The sequence below is a fragment of the Rana temporaria genome, chromosome 9, assembly GCF_905171775.1.
Source record: "Rana temporaria chromosome 9, aRanTem1.1, whole genome shotgun sequence".
Classification (NCBI taxonomy): Eukaryota; Metazoa; Chordata; class Amphibia; order Anura; family Ranidae; genus Rana; species Rana temporaria.
The window spans coordinates 126,564,171-126,590,322 of NC_053497.1; the positions used below are offsets into that span (position 1 = coordinate 126,564,171).

The following is a 26,152-nucleotide window of genomic DNA, read 5'->3' on the forward strand; positions in this document are numbered from 1 at the left end:
GTTTTTGCATAATATGAAAAATGAAGTTACGCCGAGTCAATAGATACCCAACATGTCACCCTTCAAAATTGCACACGCTTGTGGAATGGCGCCAAACTTTGCTACTTAAAAATCCCCATAGGTGACGCTTTAAATATTTTTACTGTTTACATCTTTTTAGTTGGAGAAGAGGTCTAGGGCCAAAATTATTGCTCTCGCTCTAACATTCGCAGCGATACCTCACATGTGTGGTTTGAACACCGTTTTCATATGTGGGCGGGACTTACGAGTGTGGTCGCTTCTGTATACGAGCACACGGGAACAGGGGTGCTTTAAAAAAATGTTTTTATTGTTCATTTTACTTTATTTTATTTTTTTCTCCAAAAATAAATGTTTTGATCACTTTTATTCCTATTACAAGGAATGTAAACATCCCTTGTAATAGGAATATAGCATGACAGGTCCTCTTTACAGTGAGATATGGGGTCAATAAGACCCCACATCTCACCTCTAGGCTGGGAAGCCTGGGAAAAAAAAAACAATCCTGGCTTCGATCGTAGCGGTGAGTCGGAAGAAGCACCGGAGGGAGAAGGGAGGGGGGACATCCCCTTTCACAAGAACAATCAAGAGGTGGAACAGCCAACATGATTATTCTTATGGTGTAGAGAATCGCAGACTGAAAAAGAGGATATCTGAATGATGCCTGTAGCTGCAGGCATCATTCAGATATCCCTGCACAAATTCAAGGACGTCATATGACGACCGGCGGGCAGGAAGTGGTTAAAACACATTTTTTTTCCGGGTATTGCAGAGTATTGTGCGGGGGTATTGCAGAGTATTGTGCGGGGGGGGGGGTATTGCAGAGTATTGTGCGGGGGGTATTGCAGAGTATTGGTGCGGGGGTATTGCAGAGTATTGGTGCGGGGGAACTGCAGAGTATTGGTGCGGGGTACTGCAGAGTATTGGTGCGGGGGTACTGCAGAGTATTGTGCGGAGGGTATTGCAGAGTATTGTGTGGGGGTATTGCAGAGTATTGGTGCAAGGGTATTGCAGAGTATTGGTGCGAGGGTATTGCAGAGTATTGGTGCGAGGGTATTGCAGAGTATTGTGCGGCGGTATTGCAGAGTATTGGCGCAGGGGGAATTGCAGAGTACTGGCGCAGGGGGTATTGCAGAGTACTGGCGCAGGGGGTATTGCAGAGTATTGGCGCAGGGGGTATTGCAAAGTACTGGCGCAGGGGGTATTGCAGAGTACTGGAGCAGGGGGTATTGCAGAGTATTGGTGCAGGGGGTATTGCAGAGTATTGGCGCAGGGGGTATTGCAGAGTATTAGCGCAGGGGGTATTGCAGAGTATTAGCGCAGGGGGTATTGCAGAGTATTAGCGCAGGGGGTATTGCAGAGTATTGCGCAGGGGGTATTGCAGAGTATTAGCGCAGGGGGTATTGCAGAGTATTAGTGCAGGGGGTATTGCAGAGTATTGCAGGGGGTATTGCACAGCATTGCAGGGGGTATTGCACAGTATTGCAGGGGGTATTGCACAGTATTGGGGCGGGGGTTGCAGGGATGGCTGAGCAGGGATGGATGGATCTGTGACTGCAATAGTCACAGATCCATCCACAGCGCTGCTGACACCCGCGCTCCCCCTTCTCACACTGTACCGATTGGTACAGAGAGAGGAGGGAGGAACCGGCGTCGTCAAATGATGCCGGTTTGTTTACATGTGATCGCTCCGTCATTGGACATGCCTTCAACTGCTAGCGTAGATAAATTACAATAAAGATCAACAAGCACAACTGCATTAAAGATTCCAATGCACTTCTCTTATGCAAGTGATTGTCAGTACAGGACCCCAGGCGTCATTCCAATCAGAGAACAGGAGTTTGGGGGTACTCCACATCATATCACTTTACATAAAGGAATGCATTGGGCTACCAAGGGAGGAGGTATTACAACATAGCTTCCAACCTTAGCCAAGAAAATGTATAACGAACATGTTCAGTATTTTAGGGCGGAAGTCGGTATACAAATAACAACGAATGTCAAGCACGAAGCATATGAGAATACTGTATGCAATAGCAATTTACTTAAGAGAGACAACTGTAGCGTAATTGAATTAAGAGTATATGTCCCTTTATGAAATTCCACAGCGGACAGCTGAAGACACACTAAGTAATCCCAAGCAGCAGGATAGCATTACATAAGCCTATATTAAATACAGTACTTGTAAAGGCTACATGTGAAGTGGGTAATTCTAGAACAGAAATAGTACTTATCCGTTTGCAGAGGATGAGTGTTTTCCAGAGTATTGCAGCAGCAATGGGATCTTTTATGGAGGTCTCCTGGTGGGGGATATCTTGCGGTGTCCGCAGATCCATGGAAAGGATGGTTTCCATTCAGGAAGGATAGTAGCTGTAGTTAAAATGTAGTTAAAATGTAGCCAAGCCGGGTACGGCCGACAATAATAGGACAGCGTGTACTATGCACGCTGTCCTGATATAGGAGGAAGGCAGGTGTAGTGCATAAGCCTTAATTCGAGGTGCACTTCCGCGTTCCGCGGTGGAAGGCACGCGGCGCAGGGGGATGACGTTATCATGTGGTCGCCGTATGTGTTCCAGCCTGGAACGCAATACGGTGCTGCGAGCGCCTGTTACACTTATTATCAGACAGGCCGATAAAGGAGGTAATATTGTCCTTCGGGATGAATTGGCCTATCTTGCGCATGCAGGTTTCCAGGCGGAGCTTAAATCCTTACTAGATTCTGCCCTGCTAGATAAAGTCATTAACGAAGAATACATGTTTATGTATAGGGAATTTTTTAGGCATCCCTATTTTTATCATTTACCTAAGGTTCACAAAAATATCACCAATCCACCCGGCAGGCTGATTGTAGCTAGAATGGAGAGTGTCACCAGTGGGCTATCTGAATACATCGATTGCTTCCTTCAGCCCATGGTGCAATCTTTGCCTTCATACATCAAGGACTCGTTACAGCTATTGGAAATTTTGAGCAATTGCCATTGGGAACCCTCTTATATTAGCTCTCCCTCGATGTCCAATCTTTATATACTTCTATTTCACACCGCCCTCAGTTTCTTTATCACCAAGGAGTCCCATCTGCATCTTGCGTAGGCCCGGTTAATTTCGGAGGGTAGAACACAATTATTTCTCTTCCCAAGGTTATTTTTTCCTCCAGATATGGGGCACGGCGATGGGAGCCTCTCTTTCTCCCTGTTTTCCAAACTTACCCTTGGCCGATGGGAAGAGTATTGTATCTGGAGGAACAATTAGTTTGCTACTAATATCGTTTATATTTATATCGTCATCTGGGATGGCCCCCTTCCTCGGTTGTACCTTTTGTTCAATATTGTAATGTCAATACCATCTGCCTGTCCTTCACTCATGTTTGTAAGTGAGCTAGGATCCAGGTCTAATAAACAGCCAGTTCCCTAATGAGTCAGCTGTGTTCTGGGCTTTAAATAATCACCAGACCAAGGCTCAAGGCTCCCAGTTGGAGACGACTCCACTCTGCAGACAGGAGGTCTGGGCATGGGAGTCAGTAGGGCTTCACCTAGGAGATAGAGGTGAGAGCCAGTGTAGCATGAGGCTACTTGCTGTACGCACGTAGGTGCTGAGCGAGTAGGGGGGGGGCGGAGAACAGCACAGGGGGAGATTGGAGAAGAGCACAAGGGGGGACCGGAGAAGAGCACAGGGGGGGACCAGAGAAGACACAAGGGGGGTCTGTGCACTGTAGGGTAGGGGCCGGACTGTAGGGGGGTCTGTACTGTGGGGGGTCTGCACTGTAGGGGGGGTCTGCACTGTAGAGGGGGGCTGTACTGTAGAGGGGGGTCTGCACTGTAGAGGGGTCTGCACTGCAAGGGGGTTGCACTGTAGGGAGGGGTTCTGTACTGTAGGGGGAGTCTGCACTGTAGGGGGGGGGTCTGTGTAACCTGCAGGGGTCCAGAACTGTTAGGGGGTATCTGTGTAATGTACAGGCGTCCAGAGCTGTGGGGGATTGTGTAATGTAAAGTGGTCAAGAGGTGCAGGGTGCTGTGTAATGTAAACAGGTCCAGAGGTGCAGGGGGCTGTGTAATGTAAAGGGGTCCATATGTGCAGGGTACTAAGTAATGTAAAGGGGTCCAGAGGTGCGGGGTGCTGTGTAATGTAAAGGGGTCCAGAGGTACAAGGGCTGTGCAATGTAAAGGGGTTCTGAGGTTCAGGGTGCTGTGTAATGTAAAGTGGTCCAGAGGTGCAGGGTGCAGTATAATGTAAAGGGGTCCAGAGGTACAAGGGCTGTGTAATGTAAAGGGGTTCAAAGGTGCAGGGTGTTGTGTAATGTAAAAGGGTCCACAGGTGCAGGGTGCTGTGTAATGTAAAGGGGTCCAGAGGTGCAGTGCTGTGTAATGTGAAGGGGTTCATAGGTGCGGTGCTGTGTAATGTAAAGGGGTCCAGAGGTGCAGGGTGCTGTGCAATGTAAAAGAATCCAAAGGTGCGGTTCTGTGTAATGTGAAGGGGTCCAAAGTTGTGGTGCTGTGTAATGTAAAGGGGTCCAGAGGTGCGGTGCTGTGTAATGTAAAGGGGTCCAGAGGTGCAGGGTGTTGTGTAATGTAAAGGGGTCCCGAGGTGCAGTCAGGGCCTTTGCTACCACTAGGCAAACTAGGCGGCTGCCTAGGGCACACTGCTGCCTAGGGCGCCCGGCCACTGGTATTCCTACTCGTTTCTCTCTGCAGCAAGCAACTATGTTTCAGCATCAGCAGGCAGCCAGCGGCAGCCTAGGGTGTCAAACATCCTTGCACCAGCCCTGGGTGCAGTTGTGGAGAGGGGGTACACAGTAGTGACACAAAGATATTGAAGGATGCAGAGGTATGCAGGGGGCACAGTGGGGTGTTTTTACATTATTAAGGTGGGGGGTGCCAGATATAGGATCCGCTCCAGGTGCCAAATGCTCTAGGTACGCCCCTGCATTTGTATATGGACATGAAGTTGCCGGATTTTCCTATTTTGCCTAAGTGTTGTCCGGAGGACACAACAGCCTAAGCACCCTATAGTGGACTCTACTTCTATACTCAGGAGCTCCTTTGGTAAGAGTGCTGCATTCCTTTTCATTTATCAAGCAGACAGACAGGGCATGAAACATTACTGCAGATCCATGACACCCTGTTGATGGTCTACAGATACAGATGAAAGTTCCAATGGACCGAGGGACTTTGCACTTCTCTTAGGAGCGCTGTATGTACTGTGTACATGTACACTCTTTGGATTTGCTATACGTAAGGGCCATAAACTGGGTTATAGAGATAGCAATCACTATAGTGCCCAATCCACACATGCTGCTAGACAGAATATCACCAACAGCTAGATATGTTTCCTTGTTGATCCTGCTAATGCTTTTTCTCAATTCTAGTATAATCCGGTCACTTTCTTGTGATGACACCATCTTTCATTTTTATTTAATTGATTTTAGTAGTTGGGAATCTTATATGTTTTGTAATTTAAGATTAGTGTATTAATGTGAAATCAACGTGGTGCTATTTTATGTACAGAAAGAACAGAGGGGATGCCCCAGGGATTTTTTGTACATTGCTTATAAACAGTCAAATAAGTTTGTGTTAAATTGGGGTACAGTAGCTTCTTAAAGATAAGTATAGTTTTGACAGGTGGTTTTAAATAATTTTAGAAATGTTGGTATTTACGTTTTTAATAAATATTATAGGGCAGATGTACAGTATGGGTACCAGTCAACAGGTGGGATTATGATGCGCCCGGGTCACCTAGGTGACAGTAAACATAAGGGTTGATAAAATGCACAAGATGTTACCCACTTAAAAGCCCCTAATGAAGTGATATGACATTATGTAATGCATAGGGTGGAGCTGGGTAGCCCGTAGGGATTAGCTGATAAAGAGGAGTCCTCGAAATGCATTCTGTGACCCCACTTTTACAGAAGACCATCTTCTACTGAGAGCTGTCCTTGGAAATGAGCGCGCCGAGCAGGAGCAGCAGAGACTACTGCCATCCAGGCCAGCACTTCACCTGTCAGCTAGCCACACAGTGATTCAGACACTGTGGCTGCTCATCCATCCTTTCTTTGTGACTGTTTTGTGTGTTTAGTGGGCTTTTTCTCATGGACTATATGCACTCTTTCATGTTTTATTTTGCGAGTATATAATATGTTGTTTTTAATAAAGCCTTTTGATCCTTTTACTACACCAGAGGTCTGAGCTGTTTTCTCCCCTCCCTCGCTTTTGTGGATTTTGGATTCTGAACTCAGCTTGCCTCTGATTGCTCTCATTTCAATGGTGCTGACCTCAGCCTGCTACTGGATCTCGCTCTGCCTACTTCCCAGGTACTGACCTCAGCCTGCTACCTGACCAAGCTTCAGATTCACTGTGCATGACTGTGGCTCCCCCTGATGACGTCTTAGCCCTGGCAGTCACCTGCTACCAAGCTACCTGCACCTGTGATTTTTTGAGTATTCTACTTCTGTCACCATTTTCAGGGATGCTTGGACCAGAGCCGCAAGGGGGAGCAGCCAAGATACATGACATCAACATTTATCTGGACTCTTGGTGGGCCCTTTGCTGATATTACCAGTTTGTACATTGGATATATGTACTATTATTAATCTTATATAAAGGTCACATTATCTCAATGCTGGTGTATGTCTATATACTTATGGTTAATGTTATTTGCTGGTTGCAGTAGTTCCCCTGATTCCAACTTTTTTGATTAGATTAGTGGTTCTTTTCCCAGGAAGAGAATACCCTCTGTTCACAGGGCGGAGGTACTGCCAACTTACCTCCAGGTCTAGCACAATATCCTTTTTGGGGAGGCCCAGTTATCATAAACCCCCCCTAAAAAGGGTTACAATGTCGGGTCACACTATCTATTAAGAAGAAACAAAGATGTATGTGTGACAAGATTTTAGTTATATCCCAATCCATTAAACCTTACCTTCCAATACCCAAGTCAGTTAAGAGGTCCAATGGCGAGACGTCATCTTTTGCATTACTGGGTCTGTGTAGAGAATGCAGATACATTGTTACCTATTGACAAAGTCCAACCCCTACCATATTAAAGTGGAAAAGTGAAATTAAAGAATAAATTAAGCTTAACACTATCTAGCCTTAAAGGGATTGTAAAGGTGCAATTTTTTCCCCCTAAATAGCTTATTTTACCTTAGTGCAGTCCTCCTTCACTTACCTCATCCTTTCATTTTGCTTTTAAATGTCCTTATTTCTTCTGAGAAATCCTCACTTCCTGTTCTTCTGTCTGTAACTCCACACAGTAATGCAAGGCTTTCTCCCTGGTGTGGAGTGTCGTGCTCGCCCTCTTCCTTGGACTACAGGAGTGTCAGGACGCCCACTAACACATAGCTCCTCTCTCTATCTGCAACGTAGAGAGCGTCCTGACTCTCCTGTAGTCCAAGGGAGGGGGCGAGCACGACACTCCACACCAGGAAGAAAGCCTTGCATTACTGTGTGGAGTTACAGACAGAAGAACAGGAAGTGAGGATTTCTCAGAAGAAATAAGGACATTTAAAAGCAAAATCAAAGGATGAGGTAAGTAAAGGAGGACTGCGCTGCGCTATAAAATAAGGGATGGGATAAACGTGTGGAGGAAGTAAATATGTGAAAAAATAGTCTGTCTAATGATTATATACCAGTCCAATCAAAGACATATAGCATCAAAAGTAAACATATTACAGTGCAGCTAAGCTAGCTGACAGGGGTGTATCAATTTAAAACACCAGTGCTATTAGGTATATCCTCATGGTAAAGTGAAATACAATAATATAATAATGTACTACTGCAAAATAAGGTGTACAACGTGCATAACACAACACACAGGTGGCTGAGATAGGCTAAGATAAAAGTCCATGCAGCAAAAGCCTATGGGCATAACAAAAAAAGAAAAAAAACAGGAGTCCAAAATATAAATAAAAGTGTTGACGTAGATGCCAAAATACAACGTGAAGAAAAGATGAGTTTCCAGTGATCTCTTCAGAGTAAGTGAGGATGTCCCCTTACCTTACTGCTGTAAGGTAACAGCATATAAACCTAAACGCACTTTCTGATCGTATCCGCATAGGATGTTATCCAGATGGACTGTAATTCAAAAGACAGGTCCCTCTCAGTAGTCACGTCCCAGGATTGACAATGACTCGCACCCAGAGAGATAAAGTACCAATAGTGCAGTATCGTTTAAAAAGGTTTATTCAACAGAAAAACTACATAAGGGTACTCACATAGCTATGATAAAATCAGGCATGTAAAAAAGGAAAGTGTGTTCGCCAACGTCACTTCCGGTACCTCTTGGTGGACTCTTTGTTACACTCTTACGCGTATTCGTCAATTCCCGTGACTTCCTCAGGGGAAGTCACGAGAAGTGACGAATACGCGTAAGAGTGTAACAAAGAGTCCACCAAGAGGTACCGGAGGTGACATTAGTGTTAACCCCTTCCCTGCCAGTCATATTTATACAGTTATACACTGATCGCTGTATAAATGTGAATGGTCCCCAATTTGTGTCAAAAGTGTCCGATGTGTCCGCCGCAATATCGCAGTCCCAATAAAAATCGCAGATCGCCGCAATTACTAGTAAAAAAAAAATAATAAAAAAAAATCATAATTCTGTTCCCCATTTTGTAGGCGCTATAACTTTTGCGCAAACCAGTCGCTTATTGCGATTTTATTATTTTTTTTACAAAAATATGTTGAAAAATACGTATCGGCCTTAACTGAGAAAAAAAATAGTTTTTAAAAAAAAAAAATTGGGATATTTATTATAGCAACAAGTAAAAAATATATATATTTTTTTTAAATTGTCGCTGTTTTTTGTTTATAGCACAAAAAATAAAAACCGCAGAGGTGATCAAATACCACCAAAATAAAGCTCTATTTGTGGGGAAAAAAGGACGTCAATTTTGTTTGGGAGCCACGTCGCACGACCGCGCAAATGTTAGTTAAAGCGACGCAGTGCCGGAAGCTGAAATTTTGCCTGGGCACGAAGGGGGTTTACGTGCCCAGTAAGCAAGTGGTTAAGGGGAACCCCGCCGTCAATTAAAAAAAAAATGACGTGCGGTTCCCCCTAAATATCCATAACCAGACCCGTTATCCGAGCACGTTGACCTGGCCGGCCGCAGAAAAGAGGGGGGGCAAAGTGCCCCCCCTCTCCTGAACCGTACCAGGCCACATGCCCTCAACATGGGGAGGATGTCCCCATGTTGATGGGGACAAGGGCCTTATCCCCACAACCCTTGCCCGGTGGTTGTGGGGGTCTGCGGGCGGGGGGCTTATCAGAATCTGGAAGACCCCTTTAACAAAGGGGACCCCCAGATCCTGGCCCCCCTATGTGAATTGGGAATGGGGTACATTGTACCCCTACCATTTCACAAATGAAGGATAAATAGTTGGAAAAAACACACACACTGTAGAAAAAGGTCCTTTATTAATAACAAAAAAATAAAAAAAATCCAGCCAGCGGTGGTAATCTACTCATCCCAGCTCCCTGCTCCAACGTTGTCTTTATCCAGCGACAGGTGATCTCCGGTCCAGCGATGAGAAGATCCATCCATCCAGAGCGCAGCCACGCCAACCTCCTCTCTCCGCTGGACACAGCCCAGCGAATGATGTGGCTGAAGATGTGACATTTCTTATATAGGGGAGGCGGGGCCACCTGTCACATGACCCTGCCCCCTCTGACGCACCCTCTGCTACGTCACTGGGGAAGCCCAGTCTTCCCCCTTGCTGGGCTTTCCCAGTGACGTAGCAGAGGGTGCGTCAGAGGGGGCGGGGTCACGTGACGGGTGGCCCCGCCTCCCCTATATAAGAAATGTCAAAGCTACAGCGCGTCATTCGCTGGGCTGTGTCCAGCGGAGAGAGGAGGTCGGCGTGGCTGCGCTCTGGATGGATGGATCTTCTCATCGCTGGACCGGAGATCAACCATCGCTGGATACAGACAACGTTGGTGCAGTTAGCTGGGACCGAGTAGATTACCACCGCTGGATTTTTTAATTTATTTTTTATTAATAAAGGACTTTTTTTCTACGGTGTGTGTGTGTGTGTTTTTTCCAACTATTTATACTTCCTTCGTGAAATGGTAGGGGTTCAATGTACCCCATTACCAATTCACATGGGGGGGGGCAGGATCTGGGGGTCCCTTTTGTTAAAGGGGTCTTCCAGATTCTGATAAGCCCCCCGCCCGCAGACCCCCACAACCACCGGGCAAGGGTTGTGGGGATGAGGCCCATGAAGCAGTTGGTGCTTCAAGGGCAGTGCAACACCAGGCCTCCATGGCTCAGATCTGTAAGGCTGCTACTTGGTCTTCGGTCCATACATTTACTAAATTCTACCAGGTAGGTGTGAGAGGTTACGAGCAAGCTGCCTTCGGGCGTAGAGTGCTGCAGGCAGCAGTATCGATCCTCTGGCTCGATGGTGGTCTTATTCTGATCTGTGTCTCCCTCCCCTCAAATTTTAGTATTACTATAGGACAGGGAAAGGAGCTTTGTGACGTCACCCGCGTCCTTTCCATTGCCGTTCGCGGCTGTACACCATGGCTACATGCCATGTTTTTTTATGTTTTTAATCCCATTCGCTATACCAGACGGTAGTCCTTCAGTGGATTTTTCTGTGCATATTGTGCAGCCCAGGATCTTTGCTGTATAGTGAACCTGTTTATCCTTGGAATAAAATACAAACAGTCTACACTGAGACCGTGTTTTCTGTTGTTTTTGCATATCTGATTGGATTACTTACCACTCTGCTGGATCCATCCGCATCTTCTCTTCTATGCTGAGACCAAGCTGTTTTGACCAGTTGTTAATGCAAATGGTCAATCCCACCTGGTAAGGAAGCATTTCTCTTGTTGGTGGAGGTTACATCCCTTACGTTTGAAGAGTTTTTGCTGTATCACTGGGTGTCATCTTCAGTCACTTTTATATGGACTTTCATTGCGTTGCACTTACATTTTTTTCATTTACTATGGGACATCCTATTAAGTAATTAAGGCTCTATGTCCCGTGATGTATGATCAAGAAAATAGGATTTTTTAATACAGCTTACCTGTAAAATCCTTTTCTTGGGAATACATCACGGGACACAGAGCTCCCACCCCTCTTCGGAGTTAACGTGGAACACTTATTGCTTTTGGGAGGGGTTATATAGGGGAGGAACTCAATTTTAATTGGGTTTTCCAGTGTCCAATCACCTGTAGTGACTACATAACCCATTTAGTAGTTAAGGCTCTGTGTTCCGTGATGTATTCCCAAGAAAAGGATTTTACAGGTAAGCTGTATTAAAAAATCCTATTTCTTATCTTTCAAAAAGTGTTCCCCAGTGCTAAAACTTTCATCCAATTTCTAAATTGCTGCATTTGTACATTTTAAAAGCCAAAATAAAGGAATAGTAGTGGTAAAAAAAAGCACTTGTGTATTTAATTAAACTTTTTTGGGGGTTAATTCTCCTTTAGGGGGTGTAGCAGGGGGCGTGTCCTATGCCTACATACGTTTCATGGTAGGTGTGCCTCATTTCGAATTCAAAATGTTGGGAGGTATGCCTGTAGATCATCACAAAAGCCAAGCAATTAGCACTTTTATGTCGCGTACACACGATCGGAATTTCCGACAAGAAAAACATGGATTTTTTCCAACGGAATGTTGGCTTAAACTTGTGTTGCATACACATGGTCACACAAATGTTGTCGGAAATTCCGAACGTCAAGAACGCGGTCACGTCCAACACTACGATGAGCCAAGAAAAATTAAGTTCAATGATTCCGAGCATGCGTAGGATTTTTGTGAACCTGCTCTCAAATTTTTGCTATCGGAAATTCAGACAGAAAATGTCCGATGGGGCCTACACACGGTCGGAATTTCTGACCAAAAGCTCAAATCGAACTTTTCATGTCGGAAATTATGATCGTGTGTACGCGGCATTAGGCTTAAGGAGAGGGAGGTTGAACTGCAGCAGCTTCTAAACGATTCTAAAAGCCTATGTGTACATGTATACAGCGCCAGGGTTGCCAACCTCCTGCAGAAATTTTTCCTGACAAAACATGGAAAATTTACTGGTGGAGCACAATTTTTACTGGCAACCTGATAAATTACAGTTTACAGAACTCCTATTGACAACTAACACAGTAAATATTTGAACAGTATAAACATGATATGGAAACACTGACAATACCTATAACAAAGTCATTTGCTTGATTTACACTTATAAAGTCAACACAGCTTGTAATTATCAGCCCCTGATATTTAGCGGCAGTTGTAAAAAATTATTGATTTTTACAAACTGTCAGTAAATTTTATGACAGTTGGTAGGCAAAAGGGAAAATTTTGTTTCGTTTCGTTTTAATTCGTTATTTAATTAATTTCGTTAAGTTAGGTTCGTTACATGTGTTAAATTCGTTTTCGGAACTTTCGTTTCGTTTTTCGACCGAATTTCGAAAAATCCGGTCGAATTCGAAAGTATTTCGACCGGATTCGACAACAAATAGTCTCTTTTCGAATATAATTTCGAAATTCGATCGGAATTCGAAAAAAAAAAAAAAAAAAAATTTTTTCGAATTCCAAATCGAAAACCCGCGGACGAAATTCGATCGGAATTAAAAAAAAAAAAAAACATTTTTTTTTTCGAATTCCAAATCAAAAACACGCGGACGAAATTCGATCGGAATTCGACAAAAAAAAATTCGAATTCCGATCGAATTTCGTCCGCGGGTTTTCGATTCGGAATCGAAAACGTTCGTTCGGATTCGGTAAATTCATTAATATTGCAATTCGGGAATTCGTATGCATTCGAATGTCCGAATAATGAAAAATTCGTCCGAATTTCGATTCAGAACGAAATGCACATGCCTAACAGTTGGCAACCCTGTACAGCGCTCCCAAAACACCCTGCCCATTGTAATGAATGGGCATGGCTTCCAAAGCACCTGAAAAGCGATTTGAAAGAGCAGCAAAACTGGAATGTTTACCTTTTTTTTTTGTAAAAAGTGACGTAAAAACAGTGATAAAGTGCCAAAAACGAGCGGCGCTTTAGCGTAACAGCCAGGCGCTGCCAGTGTGAAAGGGGTCTTAAACTCAAGTTTACACTGCTGCGGGATTGAAATTGTGCGAGTTCAGCTGAACTCTCATGATTTCATACCTGCATGTCAGCGCGACTTCAGGGGCGATTTCAGAGACATCTGTGCCGATTCCTGCACAGATGTCTATTAAAAATCGCACCCAAAGTCGTCAAAAGTAGTACAGAAACTACTTTTAGGAATTGGTGTGGCGCCACAAAGTTTGCATCACACTGATTAGGACAGTGCCATTGCCGGCAATAGCCGCCGATTTGGCATGCGATTTGACATGTCAAATTGCATCAATGTGAACTTATGCCGCGTACACACGGTCGTTTTTTGTGATGAAATAAAACAAAGTTTTTCATCATGAAAAAAAACGAAGTTTTTCTAACTTCATCATAAAAAACGACGTTGCCCACATACCATCGTTTTCTGAAAATGCTCTAGCAAAGCGCGGTTACGTACAACATGTACGACGGCACTCTGTTCCATTCAAGCTCCTGTCTCATAACTTGCTTCTGAGCATGCGCGGGTTTAAAACGTTGTTTAAAACGTCGTTTTAGCCCACACACAACATTTTTTTTTTTATGACACAAAAAATGACATTTTGAAAAACGACATAAAAAATTGAACCATGTTCGAATTTTTTTTTGGTCATTTTTTAGAAGACAAAAAACAATGTGAAGCCCACACACGGTCATTTAAAATGACATTTTGAAAAACGACCGTGTGTATGCGGCATTAGGCTTAAACAGAGTTCAGCAAACAGCAGTGGTAGCCTACACATGTTCTCAGTACAGGCCTCCTTGAGGCTGGGTTCACACTACTACACTACTTTCATCCTACTTTGCTCTGTGTTCAATGTTTCCCTATGAGAGCGTCTTGTAGCGTCCTACACAAGTCGGTCCGACTTTGAAAATGCTCCCTGTACTACTTTTGGTCCTACATTGATCCTACTTCAGGCCCATTGAATATCATTGAAGTCGGACCAAAGTAGTATCCTGTTCATGAAAGTAGGATGGATGTAGGACCAATGTAGGATAAATGTAGGACCAATGTAGCAGAGCAAAGTAGGATGAAAGTAGTGTAGTAGTGTGAACCCAGCCTTAGGTTCATCTAGTAATTAAACAAATTACTTACTCTTGGCTACAGCGAATCAGAGCCTCAAATTTCCACTTAATTGTTTTGTTTTCATACCTGAAAGCAATTGTACAAATGAAAGAAAATTGTAAAATATATAGTTTAAAAAAATAAAGACTTCTCTTATTCAACAATACTCATGTACTGTACCATGCTATGTTACCTGTGTAGCTTAAAGGAGAGCCTACACATGAGCAGAGGGGTGAGTCAGTTGGCCATTGCCTGCACAGTTAGGCTGATTAATATCGACCAACAGCAGACCCAGAACTCCTTCTGAGAAGGGATGAGCTTCGTATTCGAGTCGAACTCATGTTCGACTCGAACATCGTATGTTTGATCGTTCATCGAAATACGAACAAAACGGGTCGTTCGCGACAAATTCGAGTTACGTTCCACAGACCATAATTTACTGCGGCATCGCTGGCTGATGATTGGCCAAGCATGCCCTATGACCCGCATGCTTGGCCAATCACAGCTTGCAAAAAACGGAGAGCCATAATTGTCCAAAGCCAGGGTGACTTTGGCCAATTATGGCTCAGGGGGTTTACTACACGCCCCACACTATAAAAGGCCGCCTGCAGGTCGGCCTTGTGTAGTGTGTTGCGGTGGTTAAGAGAGGACAGAGAGAGTGTCATTTTTTGCAGGCAGGCAGGCAGGCAGGCAGGCAGGCAGGCTAGTCAGTTAATTTTACAGTGTGTAGAGAATATATATACATCCCAGGTGTTGTACATATATTTATACACTGTATAGTTTAGCTAGATCAATTCTTCCTAATTTACTGGCAGGCTAGTGATTGTGCTTGCTGCAGTATTCTTACGTGGTTTATTGCCTGTGTCCTCTGTAGTTTGCACCTAAAGCTACTTGGTGTGTACTGGCCGTGTGCTCTGTAGTTTGCACCTAAATCTACTTGGTGTGTACTGGCCGTGTGCTCTGCAGTTTGCACCTAAAGCTACTTGGTGTGTACTGTCCGTGTCCTCTGTAGTTTGCACCTAAAGCTACTTGGTGTGTACTAGCCGTGTTCTCTGCAGTTTGCACCTAAAGCTACTTCGTGTGTACTGGCCATGTGCTCTAGAGTTTGCACCTAAAGCTACTTGGTGTGTACTGTCCATGTGCTCTGTAGTTTGCACCTAAAGATTCAGGAGCAGTGATTTTAATGATGCTTAAATAAAAAACAAATAAAAAAGAAAAATTCCTTTAAATATTGTACCTGCTGGGTGTCTAGAGTATGCCTGTGAAAACGTCTTTGAGAACCCGGGTCTTGCCCGAGGGAACATGTATCAATGGAAAAAAAGTTTTAAAAACGGTTGTTTTTTCAGGAGTCCTGAAAAAAACATTATTTTTTTTTTAATTTAACCCCTTCCCTACTGGCGCATTGTCAAATGATGTCGGCAGGAACCCTCCCTCCATCCGGGTGGACGTCATATGACGTCCTGTATTCCTGGCGTTCTAGGGCACGCGCCGCTGGTGACCCAGCGCCCGCGATTGCCGCCGGGGCCGCCGGCGATTGCCAGTGATCACGGCAGGAGTGTGGATCTGTGTGTGTAAACACACAGATCCACCTCCTGTCAGAGGTGAGGAGACCAATGCTGTGTTCCCAGTACAGAGGAACACAAATCGGTCTCCTCCCCTTGTGAGTCCCCTCCCCCCTACAGTTGGAAAACACTATACAGAACATTTTTAACCCCTTCAGCGCCCCCTAGTGGTTAACCCCTTCCCTGCCAGTCACATTTAATCAGTGCATATTTATAGCACTAATCACTGTATAAATGTGAATGGTCCCAAATAGGTGTCAAAAGTGTCCGATGTGTTGGCCGCAATGTCACGGTCACAATAAAAAATCGCAGATCGCCGCCATTACTAGTAAAAAAAATTGTAAAATAAAAATGCCATAAATCTATCACCTATTTTGTAGACGCTATAACTTTTGCGCAAACCAATCAATATACGATTATTGCGTTTTTTTTTTACCAAAAATATGTAGAAGAATACGTATCTGCCTAAACTGAGGAGAAAAAAATGTGTTTTTTTAAAAAAATTGTGATATGTATTTAATAAAAAAGTAAAAAATTGTGTTTTTTTTAAAAAAAAGTTCTCTTCTTTTGTTTATAGCGCAAAAAATAAAAACCACAGAGATGATCAAATACCACCAAACGAAAGCTCTATTTTTGGGGGGGGAAAACATAAAGATTTAGTTTGGGTACAGTGTTGCATGACCACGCAATTGTCATTCAAAGTGCAACAGCGCTAAAAACTAAAAATTGGTCTGGGCAGGAAGGGGGTGAAAATGCCCTGTATGGAAGGGGTTAATCATCATTAAAATCACTGCTCCTGAAAAAACAACAGTTTTTAAAACTTTTTTTCCATTGATACATGTTCCCTGGGGCAAGACCCGGGTTCTCAAAGACGTTTTACAACAATAACTTGCATATTAGGCTTTAAAATTAGCACTTTTGAATTTGAACGTTCGAGTCCCATAGACGTCAATGGGGTTCTAAATGTTTGCATGAACGTTCGGTCCGTTCGAAGGTTCTGGTGCGAACCGAACGGGGGGGTGTTCGGCTCATCCCTACTCCTGAGATAGGGAGGCCCAGTGTAAAAGAGAAGAAGGCAATGGATGTAGGGCCGACATGACAGGGGTTAAAGGGGCTTAGCATGGATAAAAAGTTGGGCCAAGTTAAAAGTACAGGAGAAAGAGTGGTGCTCATTGGTCTATGTCAGGGAGGGGTGGAACTGGGGTGGGTGTTTGGTGACCCAGTGGGGTGTGATTCAGTTGGAGATCAGCAAGGTAGAGAAAGATTCTGTGCCAGTCTTTGGCCTCTAATTTCAGCTATGGGGGACCTTGAGGGTCTTTTATCCCAACTGTGGGATGCAGCTGCTGTGAATGGAACCGATTGGCTGCACTTACAGGTCAGTGGGTTGCTCCCGGGAGTCGGGCAGGGTGGTTCTGTACCGGCGCCGCCTGCCCCACCACATGCTCGGGGGTCAAGGCCTCCGGAGCACCTCAGCCCTGAAGTGACTCCCAGGGTGCAGTGCTGCACTAGGAGCCCCTCAGAGTGTACCTTGAGGGACCCTCCGGGCCCTTCACAAAAGCACCGGTTTACACGACCAGTGGGATGGCCCGTGAGGAATCGTCAGCCACAGCAGGGCCTGTGGGAAGAGGCCTTGTCTACTGCAGCCCTTCCCCTTTATCCCCCTGCGGTGGATTGGGACCAGAGTTCAGCGCCCCCTGGCAGTTCTAGGTCTGCACGGGCTGCTCAGTATGGGAGAGAGGTGTTGGCGGGAGCCGGCCTGTTACCTGGATTGGCCAATGTCCCAGTCCCCCCTTGGTGCGGCGCAGAGGATGCCTATGGCTACAGTGCGGGACTGGGCGGCTGTCCTAGGAGGAGTGAGAAACACTGCTGCTGGTCATGAGGTGACCAGAGAGCCCCAAGAGGAGTGGGCCGAGGTGGCGGCGGTGACTGAGGACACTCCCCTCAGTTTGTATGAGGGAAAGTTGGAAGAAAAGGATGAACTGGCAGGGGATTCAACTGCAGTGGAGGACAGAGGAACGGCTGGTGGACCTGAGCATCCGCTGCAGCCTGGTAAGTTGCCTTTTGGCATGTATGATACGAATTTGACCTGTGTTCCTAGTAGCGTGGGGGTTGTTTCCCAGGGGGTTTTGGCTGCTGGGGGACCCGCAAGCTGGGGGCGTGAGCGGTACTGGTGTCTGTATGTGGGGGGTTACCACAAAACAGGGTAGGTTGCTTGCAAACCTGTGGGACATTTTAGGTCACCTGGACTCTTCCACTAGGCAGGGACTGCCCACAGTGGCTTGGTTCCCTCCGGCTTTGCTAGTTACAGAAAGAGTGCGACTTGCAAAGGTTCCAGTGCCTGTGGTTGGGGCGGCACTGACGCCGGATGTTCCTAGGCAGGCTATGATGAATCCGGCTCAGGTGGAGATACTGACCACGGTGGCATCTTCTTGTTGGGCCCCATCGGTGTCGGGTAGTGTTGACACGGCCGACGGAACAGGTAAGGTGGCTTGCAAAGAAGGGGGCCGCATCCGATTGTTGCATGCAGCCAAATGTGAGATATACATGTGTTTTGAGGGGCCACTCTGGGCACATCTTAAAATATGGAGGGGTAAGTACATGGACATTTTTTTCCCTGCTTCTGGATGACTCCAAGAAAGAATAGGAGGAGAAACAGTGGTATAGGCTCATCCCCCGGATATTTAACATTTGGTTGCAGGCGTTCGCGATTTTAGCGAGTGTGATTGGTGAGAAGGTGCCCGAGAATTGTTTGGCATTGTTCTGTTACTTGGACGCTGTCAGGGAGGCACATCGAGTCTACGGGGGATTGGCGTGGCTTAGATACGATGACAGTTTCGTCAGCACAAGGCCATGAGGCCGGCCTTGCTTTGGGATCATAAAGACATCAGTCTTTGGATGAGGCTCATGACTTCTGCGAGGACCAGGAATCTGTTTTTTGAATCAGGGGCCGGCGGATCTTCTTCCTCTGGACAATCGGCCAACAAGAAGGGGTTTTGTTGGATGTTCAATGAGGGAACCTATATGTTTGGGGCAATGTGCCATTTCAAGCAGGGTCGATCCTAGGGTCACAGGCGCCTAGGTGCAGAAATATTTCTGGTCCTCCTCCCCTTGTGGCAAATGTGGCAATGACTCAACCACAGATATGCTCCCCCACTAAGTCTTCATTAACCTGGGATCCTTATATGCTCTCTTAACAATAAACAAAATACAGGAAGAGAAGCAGAGTACTTTATTGGGATCTGGAGGGGGCCTCTCTGATGCACACAGAGAGGGCTTCTGTTAGCGAGTCTGTTAGAAAGACCCCCAGACATACTACAGACATGATACAGTAGATGGTCAGAGACTGCAGACATAGCACAGGAGACGGTCAGAGACTGCAGACATGGTACAGAAGATGATCAGAGACTGCAGACATGGTACAGAAGATGATCAGAGACTGCAGACATAGTACAGGAGATGGTCAGAGCCTGCAGACATAATACAGGAGATGGTCAGAGCCTGCAGACATGATATAGGAGATGATCAGAGACCACAGACATAGTACAGGAGACGATCAGAGACTGCAGACACAGTACAGGAGATGGTTCATTAGACCCCTTTTACATGGAGGTATTTTTCAGGCACTTTAGCGTTAAAAATAGTGCCTGAAAAAAGTCTCATCTGCATTTCCAGTGTGAGAGCCCGATGCTTTCACACTTTCAGTTCTGGACGGACACAAACAAGGAGAGAAGGAGGGGGGGGGGGGGAGAACTCTGGCACTTTGGCGCCTCCACCTCTGCAGGCACCTGTGCACCCTGCCTAGGATCAGCCCTGATTTCAAGCATGAGTGCTCTAGCTGCGGGGGCTCCCAATCTCCTAATAAGTGCATGCAAAAAGAAAGAGGATGGCCTGGGGAGTCTGCAGGAAAAAGGGAGCACCCCGGTGATTATAGCAAGGATGCATCCTTTTCTAAGTAGGTATCCGGATCGTAGAGTGAAGGATCTTCTGGAAAAACGGGTTTACCGCTGGATTCCCAATTCCTTGTTGCATTCCTCAACCCCCCTCCTGTTGACAATTTGCGATTGGCCCTGGCGCACCTGGCGGTGGTGTCCGAGAAGTTGTCAAAGGAGGTTGCTGTGGACCACCTAGCTGGTCCGTTTCGAGCTTCGCCACTGGAAAATTTGCAGATTTCCTCTTTAGGGGTTGTCAGCAAAAAGGAACAAGTTCTGACTGATCCACCATTTGTCGTATCCAAAGAGGCAATCAGTGAATGAGTATATTGGTTCGGTTTCGTATACCTCTTTCGATGTGGCTGTGCATTGGGTCCGGTTTTATGGTCGGGGGGCTTTATTGGCAAAAACTGACATTGAGTCCGCTTTTCAGTTGTTGCCCATGCATCCGGAGAGTTTTCCCTTGTCAGGCTGTCAGTGGCAGGATTGTTACTTCATTGACCACTGTTTACCCATGGGGTGCTCCATTTCTTATTCGTTGTTTGAAACTTTCAGTTCATTTTTTGAATGGGTGGTACGGGCCGTGTCTGGGATCCCGTCGGTCATTCACTATCTGGATGATTTTTTGTGTGTCAGATTTTACTTGTTGTTGGATTTAGTTGGCTACTGTTCAGCATATGGCGGATCGCTTTGGCATTCCGCAGGTGGCTGAAAAAACAGAAGGTCCGTCTATGATTAAACACTAAGGGCCAGATTCACAAAAGAGATACGACGACGTATCTCCTGATACGCCGTTGTATCTCTGTTTCTAACTATGCGACTGATTCATAGAATCAGTTACGCATATATAGGCAGAAGATCCGACAGGTGTAATGGACTTACACTGTCGGATCTTAGGATGCAGTACCGCGGCCGCCGCTGGGGGGAGTTCGCCAACAGACGATCGTTTTTTTCTATCGTTTTTTTAACCATCAGATAATTTTAAAACAGGTTCTACATTTTTTCACCAATGGGAAAAAACACGATGGGGCCCACACACGATGGGTTCGTCCAATGAAAACGGTCCATCGGACCGTTTTCATCAGACGAACCGATCGTGTGTACGCGGCATAAGTGTAGTGTGAAATGCGCCAGATGTTCATTTTGCTGTGGCTTGTGGTGCTTCTCCTGTTTTTACAAATAAAGGCAATGATTTTTTGGAGTACGGCTCTCCAGATAATATTTATTTTGTTCTGTCTATAGTTCTTAGCTTTCTTGGCATTCTGATTGACACGTGGCCTAGGAGTTTCGCCTCCCAGAGGACAAACTGCAGGATTTGAGAATGACGGTGGTGTTAGCCCTGGAGTCTGGCAAGTGGGCCGCGTGTTCAATCGCCAGTTGGCGGCTTCCACAGCGGGAGTTTGAGCCCCTGGCCATCACATTTGCCTCACTCAAAGGCTTAAGGAGGATTTGCAGGTTTGGAGTCCTTTCTGGACTGCTATAATAGTCAGTCAGTGTGAATATCCAATGTTATGTCAAGCTTTGATCTGGAGTTTTTCACAGATGCCGCGGGATTTACTGGCTATGGTGCATATTTTGGTGGTCAGTGGAGTGCGAGCACTTGGCCTGAGGAAAGTAAGGAGGCTGGTTTCACCAGTAATTTAGTCTTTCTTGAACTGTTTTCAATTGTGCTCACCGTTGAACTGTGGGGTTTGCAAGTTTGTAACAAGAAGGTTTGTTTTAATTGCGACAACATTGGTGTTGTAATGTCGATTATCAGTGTGTCTGCTTCTTCCCCCCAGTTGGTTCATCTGTTGTGGCATTTGGTGTTGTCTTGTTTGCGTTATAATTAGTTTGTGTATGTGGTTCATGTTCCAGGCTGTACTAACTCACTTTTTTTGATTGTTGGCTCCGGGAGTAGCGCAACTGGGAGTTCTGGATTGGCTGTGGTCGATTGCCTTGGAGTGATGACTGCCATGATTCAGCAGTCGATGAGTAAGGCCACCTGGACAGTTTATATTCTAAGGTTTGGGAGGAATGGTTTGGTCTGGTTAATGGTTTGGGTGGTTCGACTCGGGAGGGGTAGGATAGGTTTTTTGGTACTGTATTTCATAGGGTCAATGTGGAACAGGGTGTGTCTGTATCAGCCTTGAATCGTAAGTTGGCTGGGCTAGCATTTTTGTTTAAGTTGTTGGGTTGGAATGACTGTACTAAGAACTTCTTGGTTCGTCAGGTGATAAAGGGGTATCGCCGGGGCCGTCTGCCATTTTCTTTTGATTTATTGGTTTCTTTGTTGACCATGCTTGGTAGTGTTCGTCACCTTATGAGGTGGTGTTGGATCCATAGATCCAAAACGGATCAAACTGGTAGAGGTGTTGTGGAGCTGTTTGGTGTTTCTGGTTCATTGGCTTGTCCCGTGCAGGCTGTGTCACGTTTTTTGGAAATTTGCCGACAGCGGGCTGGTCCATTGTTGTTGCATGCGGATGGTTCGGCTTTGTCACAATATCAGTTTACTGCGGTATTCCGGAAGGGATTGGCGGCCTTGGGGCTTTGTCTGTCTCCCTCTCAATCCTTTCACATTGGGGTGGCCACAGAGACGGCACACTGGGGATGGAGCGAGGGGGCTTTGCAGCGCATTGGAAGATGGGAGTCTCTGCATTATTGCCTGTATGTTCACCAACACTTTTTGTAGTAGGCTGGGGCAACATGATCTGAGATATCTGATGCTAGTTGTGTTTTGTGTGTTCCTGTTGTATGGTGTTGGGGTGTGGTTTTAATGTTATTATGTGGTGTGGTGTTTGTTGTTCTTCTCTTTACAGGTGGGGGCCATGTTTAATCTGGATGCTGGGCCATTCCTACGTCTGATGTCCAGCCTAATGGAAATCAATTGGGCATTCCCAGGGAGGAGGCTGTAGTACGCTGGATAGTTTAAAAAAACTATTAGACGCCTGAACAACCACAACATACAGGGATATACAATGTAATACTGACATATAATCACACACATAGGTTGGACTTGGGGTGCAAGGTCCCCTTTAGGTGATATGGGCACAAAAAAGGTAAGGTGTAGGAACCCATCTGAGGTAGAGCTCCTAGTGTTGGGATGTGTATCTGTGTGTTGTCTCCGAGTTGGTGGTTTTGTGGCTGGAGGGCTGAGTAAAGCCTTGTACACACGATAGGTTAACCAGAGGACAACGGTCTGAAGGTCACCTGTTCGTAGCCCCTAGCCTCAGAAAACCTGTACTCCTCTGGGCACATGATGGTGTGTTATGCAATCATCCTGGTGTTACCATTACTCTTAAGACATTACTCCAGGTCTCAACAATGTAATGAGCTATCACCCATTTTTAGAAGGTTTTTACCTCTGGAGGCTGGGAAGAGTTATTGTTAACTCATATCATCTACTTTCAAAATCTATCGACATGGTTGTCGCTTTTAAACCCCCCCCCCCTTTCTTCCTTTTCCCTTTCTCCCCCTTTACTCTTCATGTGCACTAAGTATTGGTGCACAATGTGGGTTTTTGCTATATCCTATATGACATCGTTTTTATTTTTATTTGTGGTTTTCTCCATTTTCGATCTTCAGTAGCTCTCATGCGGCGCACCCAGGGATGTGTCCGCCAATTTTTTAGCGTTGGCATCCTGGCTTTCTCATGGCATTGTCTGTGAATCTGCGTCGGCGCATTCTGTGGTTGGGGTGGTGCCGTGCAGTTTCTGCTACAATATTGAATAGATATGATTTACTATTTCATTCCTCAAGTGCTCTACTTTGATTGTCTCATCGTGATGACTTTACAATTTATTCACGCCAATGCACCGACTTGTTGTCTTGGTGACATCTTGTTATGGTGCATGCGTGCACGTCACCCATATGCGACGCTTGTTAGTCATCGCATTCTCGGGAGTCCGGATTTCTCTCTATCGCTATCTGCACAATAGCTGTTACAGCTCACGGAAGTATATGCAATTATTCCATGCTACAGGTAAATGGGTCTTTATGCTTTTCCATTCCTCTTCATGTTGTCACTCTGGTACTTACCTCTGTGCACTCATGACAGCCATCCACTTGTATCCTTAGGTATACCCCTTGGAATATAGGATGACTTGGATCCTTTTTCCATATTGGGATACATTTAGCTGTATGGATGGACTGTTTTTGGATTGTCACTTACTGTTTTGATTTTTCAATTTTGGTAGGTGTCATGCTTCTTTATGCTTTAACTACTTTAAAAAGGCTTTTTTTTTAGTACATATTTCTACCTGTTATACTTCTATATTTTTAGACCACAAGTTTTTCCCTGTGGAATTTGTGCAGAGACCCTCACTGAGAGCTACTGATTTCTTGGTCTTGGAGAAACCCCTTTTTTATTAGCCGTATACACCTTTCTTGTCATGTGGGATACCATGCAGAACCTTTATTGATGTAAGATCTCTCTTGTGTCCTTATTCAATTGTCCCTGTACGTTATACCAGTATAACAATTAGGGTTGCCACCTCATCCCTTTAAAACCGAACACATATTAATTACACAGGTTCTGTGGCTAATTAAGGTGGTAATTAGACTCATTTGGTGCCTTACCTGCATTAAATCAGCCACAGGACCTGTGTAATTCATATGTGTTCGGTTTTAAAGGGATGAGGTGGCAACTCTAATAACAATATGTATGTTCTATTTGATATACTAATACAATATGTTCTTTTACTAGACATTTTGGGCCAGATTCTCGTATATCCGGCGTATCTGTGCGGCGGTGTAACGTATGTCATTTACGTTACGCCGCCGCAAGTTTTACAGGCAAGTGCTTTATTCACAAAGCACTTGCCTGTAAAGTTGCAGCGGCGTAGCGTAAATCACCCGGCGCAAGCCTGCGTAATTCAAATTAGCCGGGTAGGGGGTGTGGAGCATTTAAATTAAGCGTGTTCCCGCGCCGAACGTACTGCGCATGCGCCGTCCGGAAAATATCCCAGGGTGCATTGCTCCAAATGACGTTGCAAGGGCGTCATTGGTTTCGACGTGAACGTAAATGGCGTTCAGCCCCATTCACGGACGACTTACGCAAACAACGTAAATGTTTTAATTTCGACGCGGGAACGACGGCCATACTTAACATTGGTTGCCCCTCATATAGCAGAGGCAATATTACGCAGCGCAAATCTAACGTAAACGTCGTAACTTCACTGCGTCGACCGCGCGTACGTTCGGGAATTCGCGTATTTTGCTAATTTGCATACCCGACGGGGAAAACGACGGAAGCGACACCTAGCGGCAAAAAAAAAAATTGCATTTAAGATCCGACAGCGTAAGAGCCTTAAGCCTGTCGGATCTAATGGTTACCTATGCGTAACTGATTCTAAGAATCAGTCGCATAGGTACGACGGCCCAGATTAGGACTTACGACGGCGTACATTGCGTTGCGCCGTCGTAAGCCCTTTGAGAATCTGGGCCTTTGGCTCTATACATTTGTAAATCCCCCGAAGAAGGGCATCAAGCCGTAAACGGTCGTCGGGTCTTACTAAGAGCCGCTTTATATGTATTCAATCAATTTCTAATTGGATTTGTATATGCCACATGATATAATTTTTAACTCATGAATGTTTGTATTATAAACAATAAATTATATATTTTACATACTCTACTGTTTCCAGTCACTTTCGAAGTGCCATTTCCAAGTGGGTTTCTCTTTTAGTTAAGACATTGCAGCGCTATGTGGCCATTAATAAAGTACCCCAAATAAGATCAAAAGATAATTAGGACAGCCGCACTCCAATCCAACGTGGCTTTATTGTAAAAAACTGGAAATAGGCACTACAAGTCACAGCAACGAAACCTAGGACAGCTGACAAGTTTCACACTAACTTAGTGATTACTAATAGTTGATTTTAACAAAAAGGACCTCTAATACATATATCAATCCTATCCAGACACGTGATCAAAAACAGGTGAAGGTTAAGACGCAATTAAAAACTGCAAAGCAATCAGATCAAAGCTAATTAAAACCTGATGTAGTAGAGGTCGTGAAGACCGTGGCCCAGATTCAAGAAGCTATTGCGCCCGCGCAACCATAGGTTGCGCGGCGCAATAGCTGTTTTGCTCCCGCGTAGCGAATGCCCCTGATTCAGGAACATCGCTACGCGGACTGCAGCCTAGGATATGACAGGCATAAGCCTCCTTATGCCTTCATATCTCAGGCTGCATTCTTGCGTTGTCCGCTAGGGGGCGCGGCCATTGTGATCGGCGTATAGTATGCAAATTGCATACTACCACCGATTCACAAAAGTTGCGCGGGCCCTGCGCACGCAAGGTACGGAGTTTCCGTACGGCGACTTTAGCGCAAGGTTGCTCCTGCTATAGCAGGGGCAGCCAATGCTAAAGTATAGCCGCCCTTCCCGCTCGTGAAATTTAAATTTCACGCCGTTTACGTAAGTGATTCGTGAATGGCGCTGGACGCCATTCACGTTCACTTAGAAGCAAATGACGTCCTTGCGACGTCATTTGCCGCAATGCACGTCGGGAAAGTTTCCCGACGGA

General features: G+C 45.4%; 1 protein-coding gene across 1 annotated transcript in view; it reads right to left on the reverse strand.

The window, feature by feature from the left end:
- The window catches only part of LOC120914023 (histo-blood group ABO system transferase-like), a 177,918-nt gene that overhangs the window by 57,310 nt on the left and 94,456 nt on the right, over positions 1 to 26,152 (reverse strand). Inside the window, exons 3-4 of the mRNA XM_040324452.1 lie at positions 14,185 to 14,241; positions 6,931 to 6,993 (exon numbers count right to left, since the gene is read on the reverse strand). Of these exons, the coding sequence (XP_040180386.1) occupies positions 6,931 to 6,993; positions 14,185 to 14,241 (120 nt within the window). The remainder of the gene's footprint in view (positions 1 to 6,930; positions 6,994 to 14,184; positions 14,242 to 26,152) is intronic.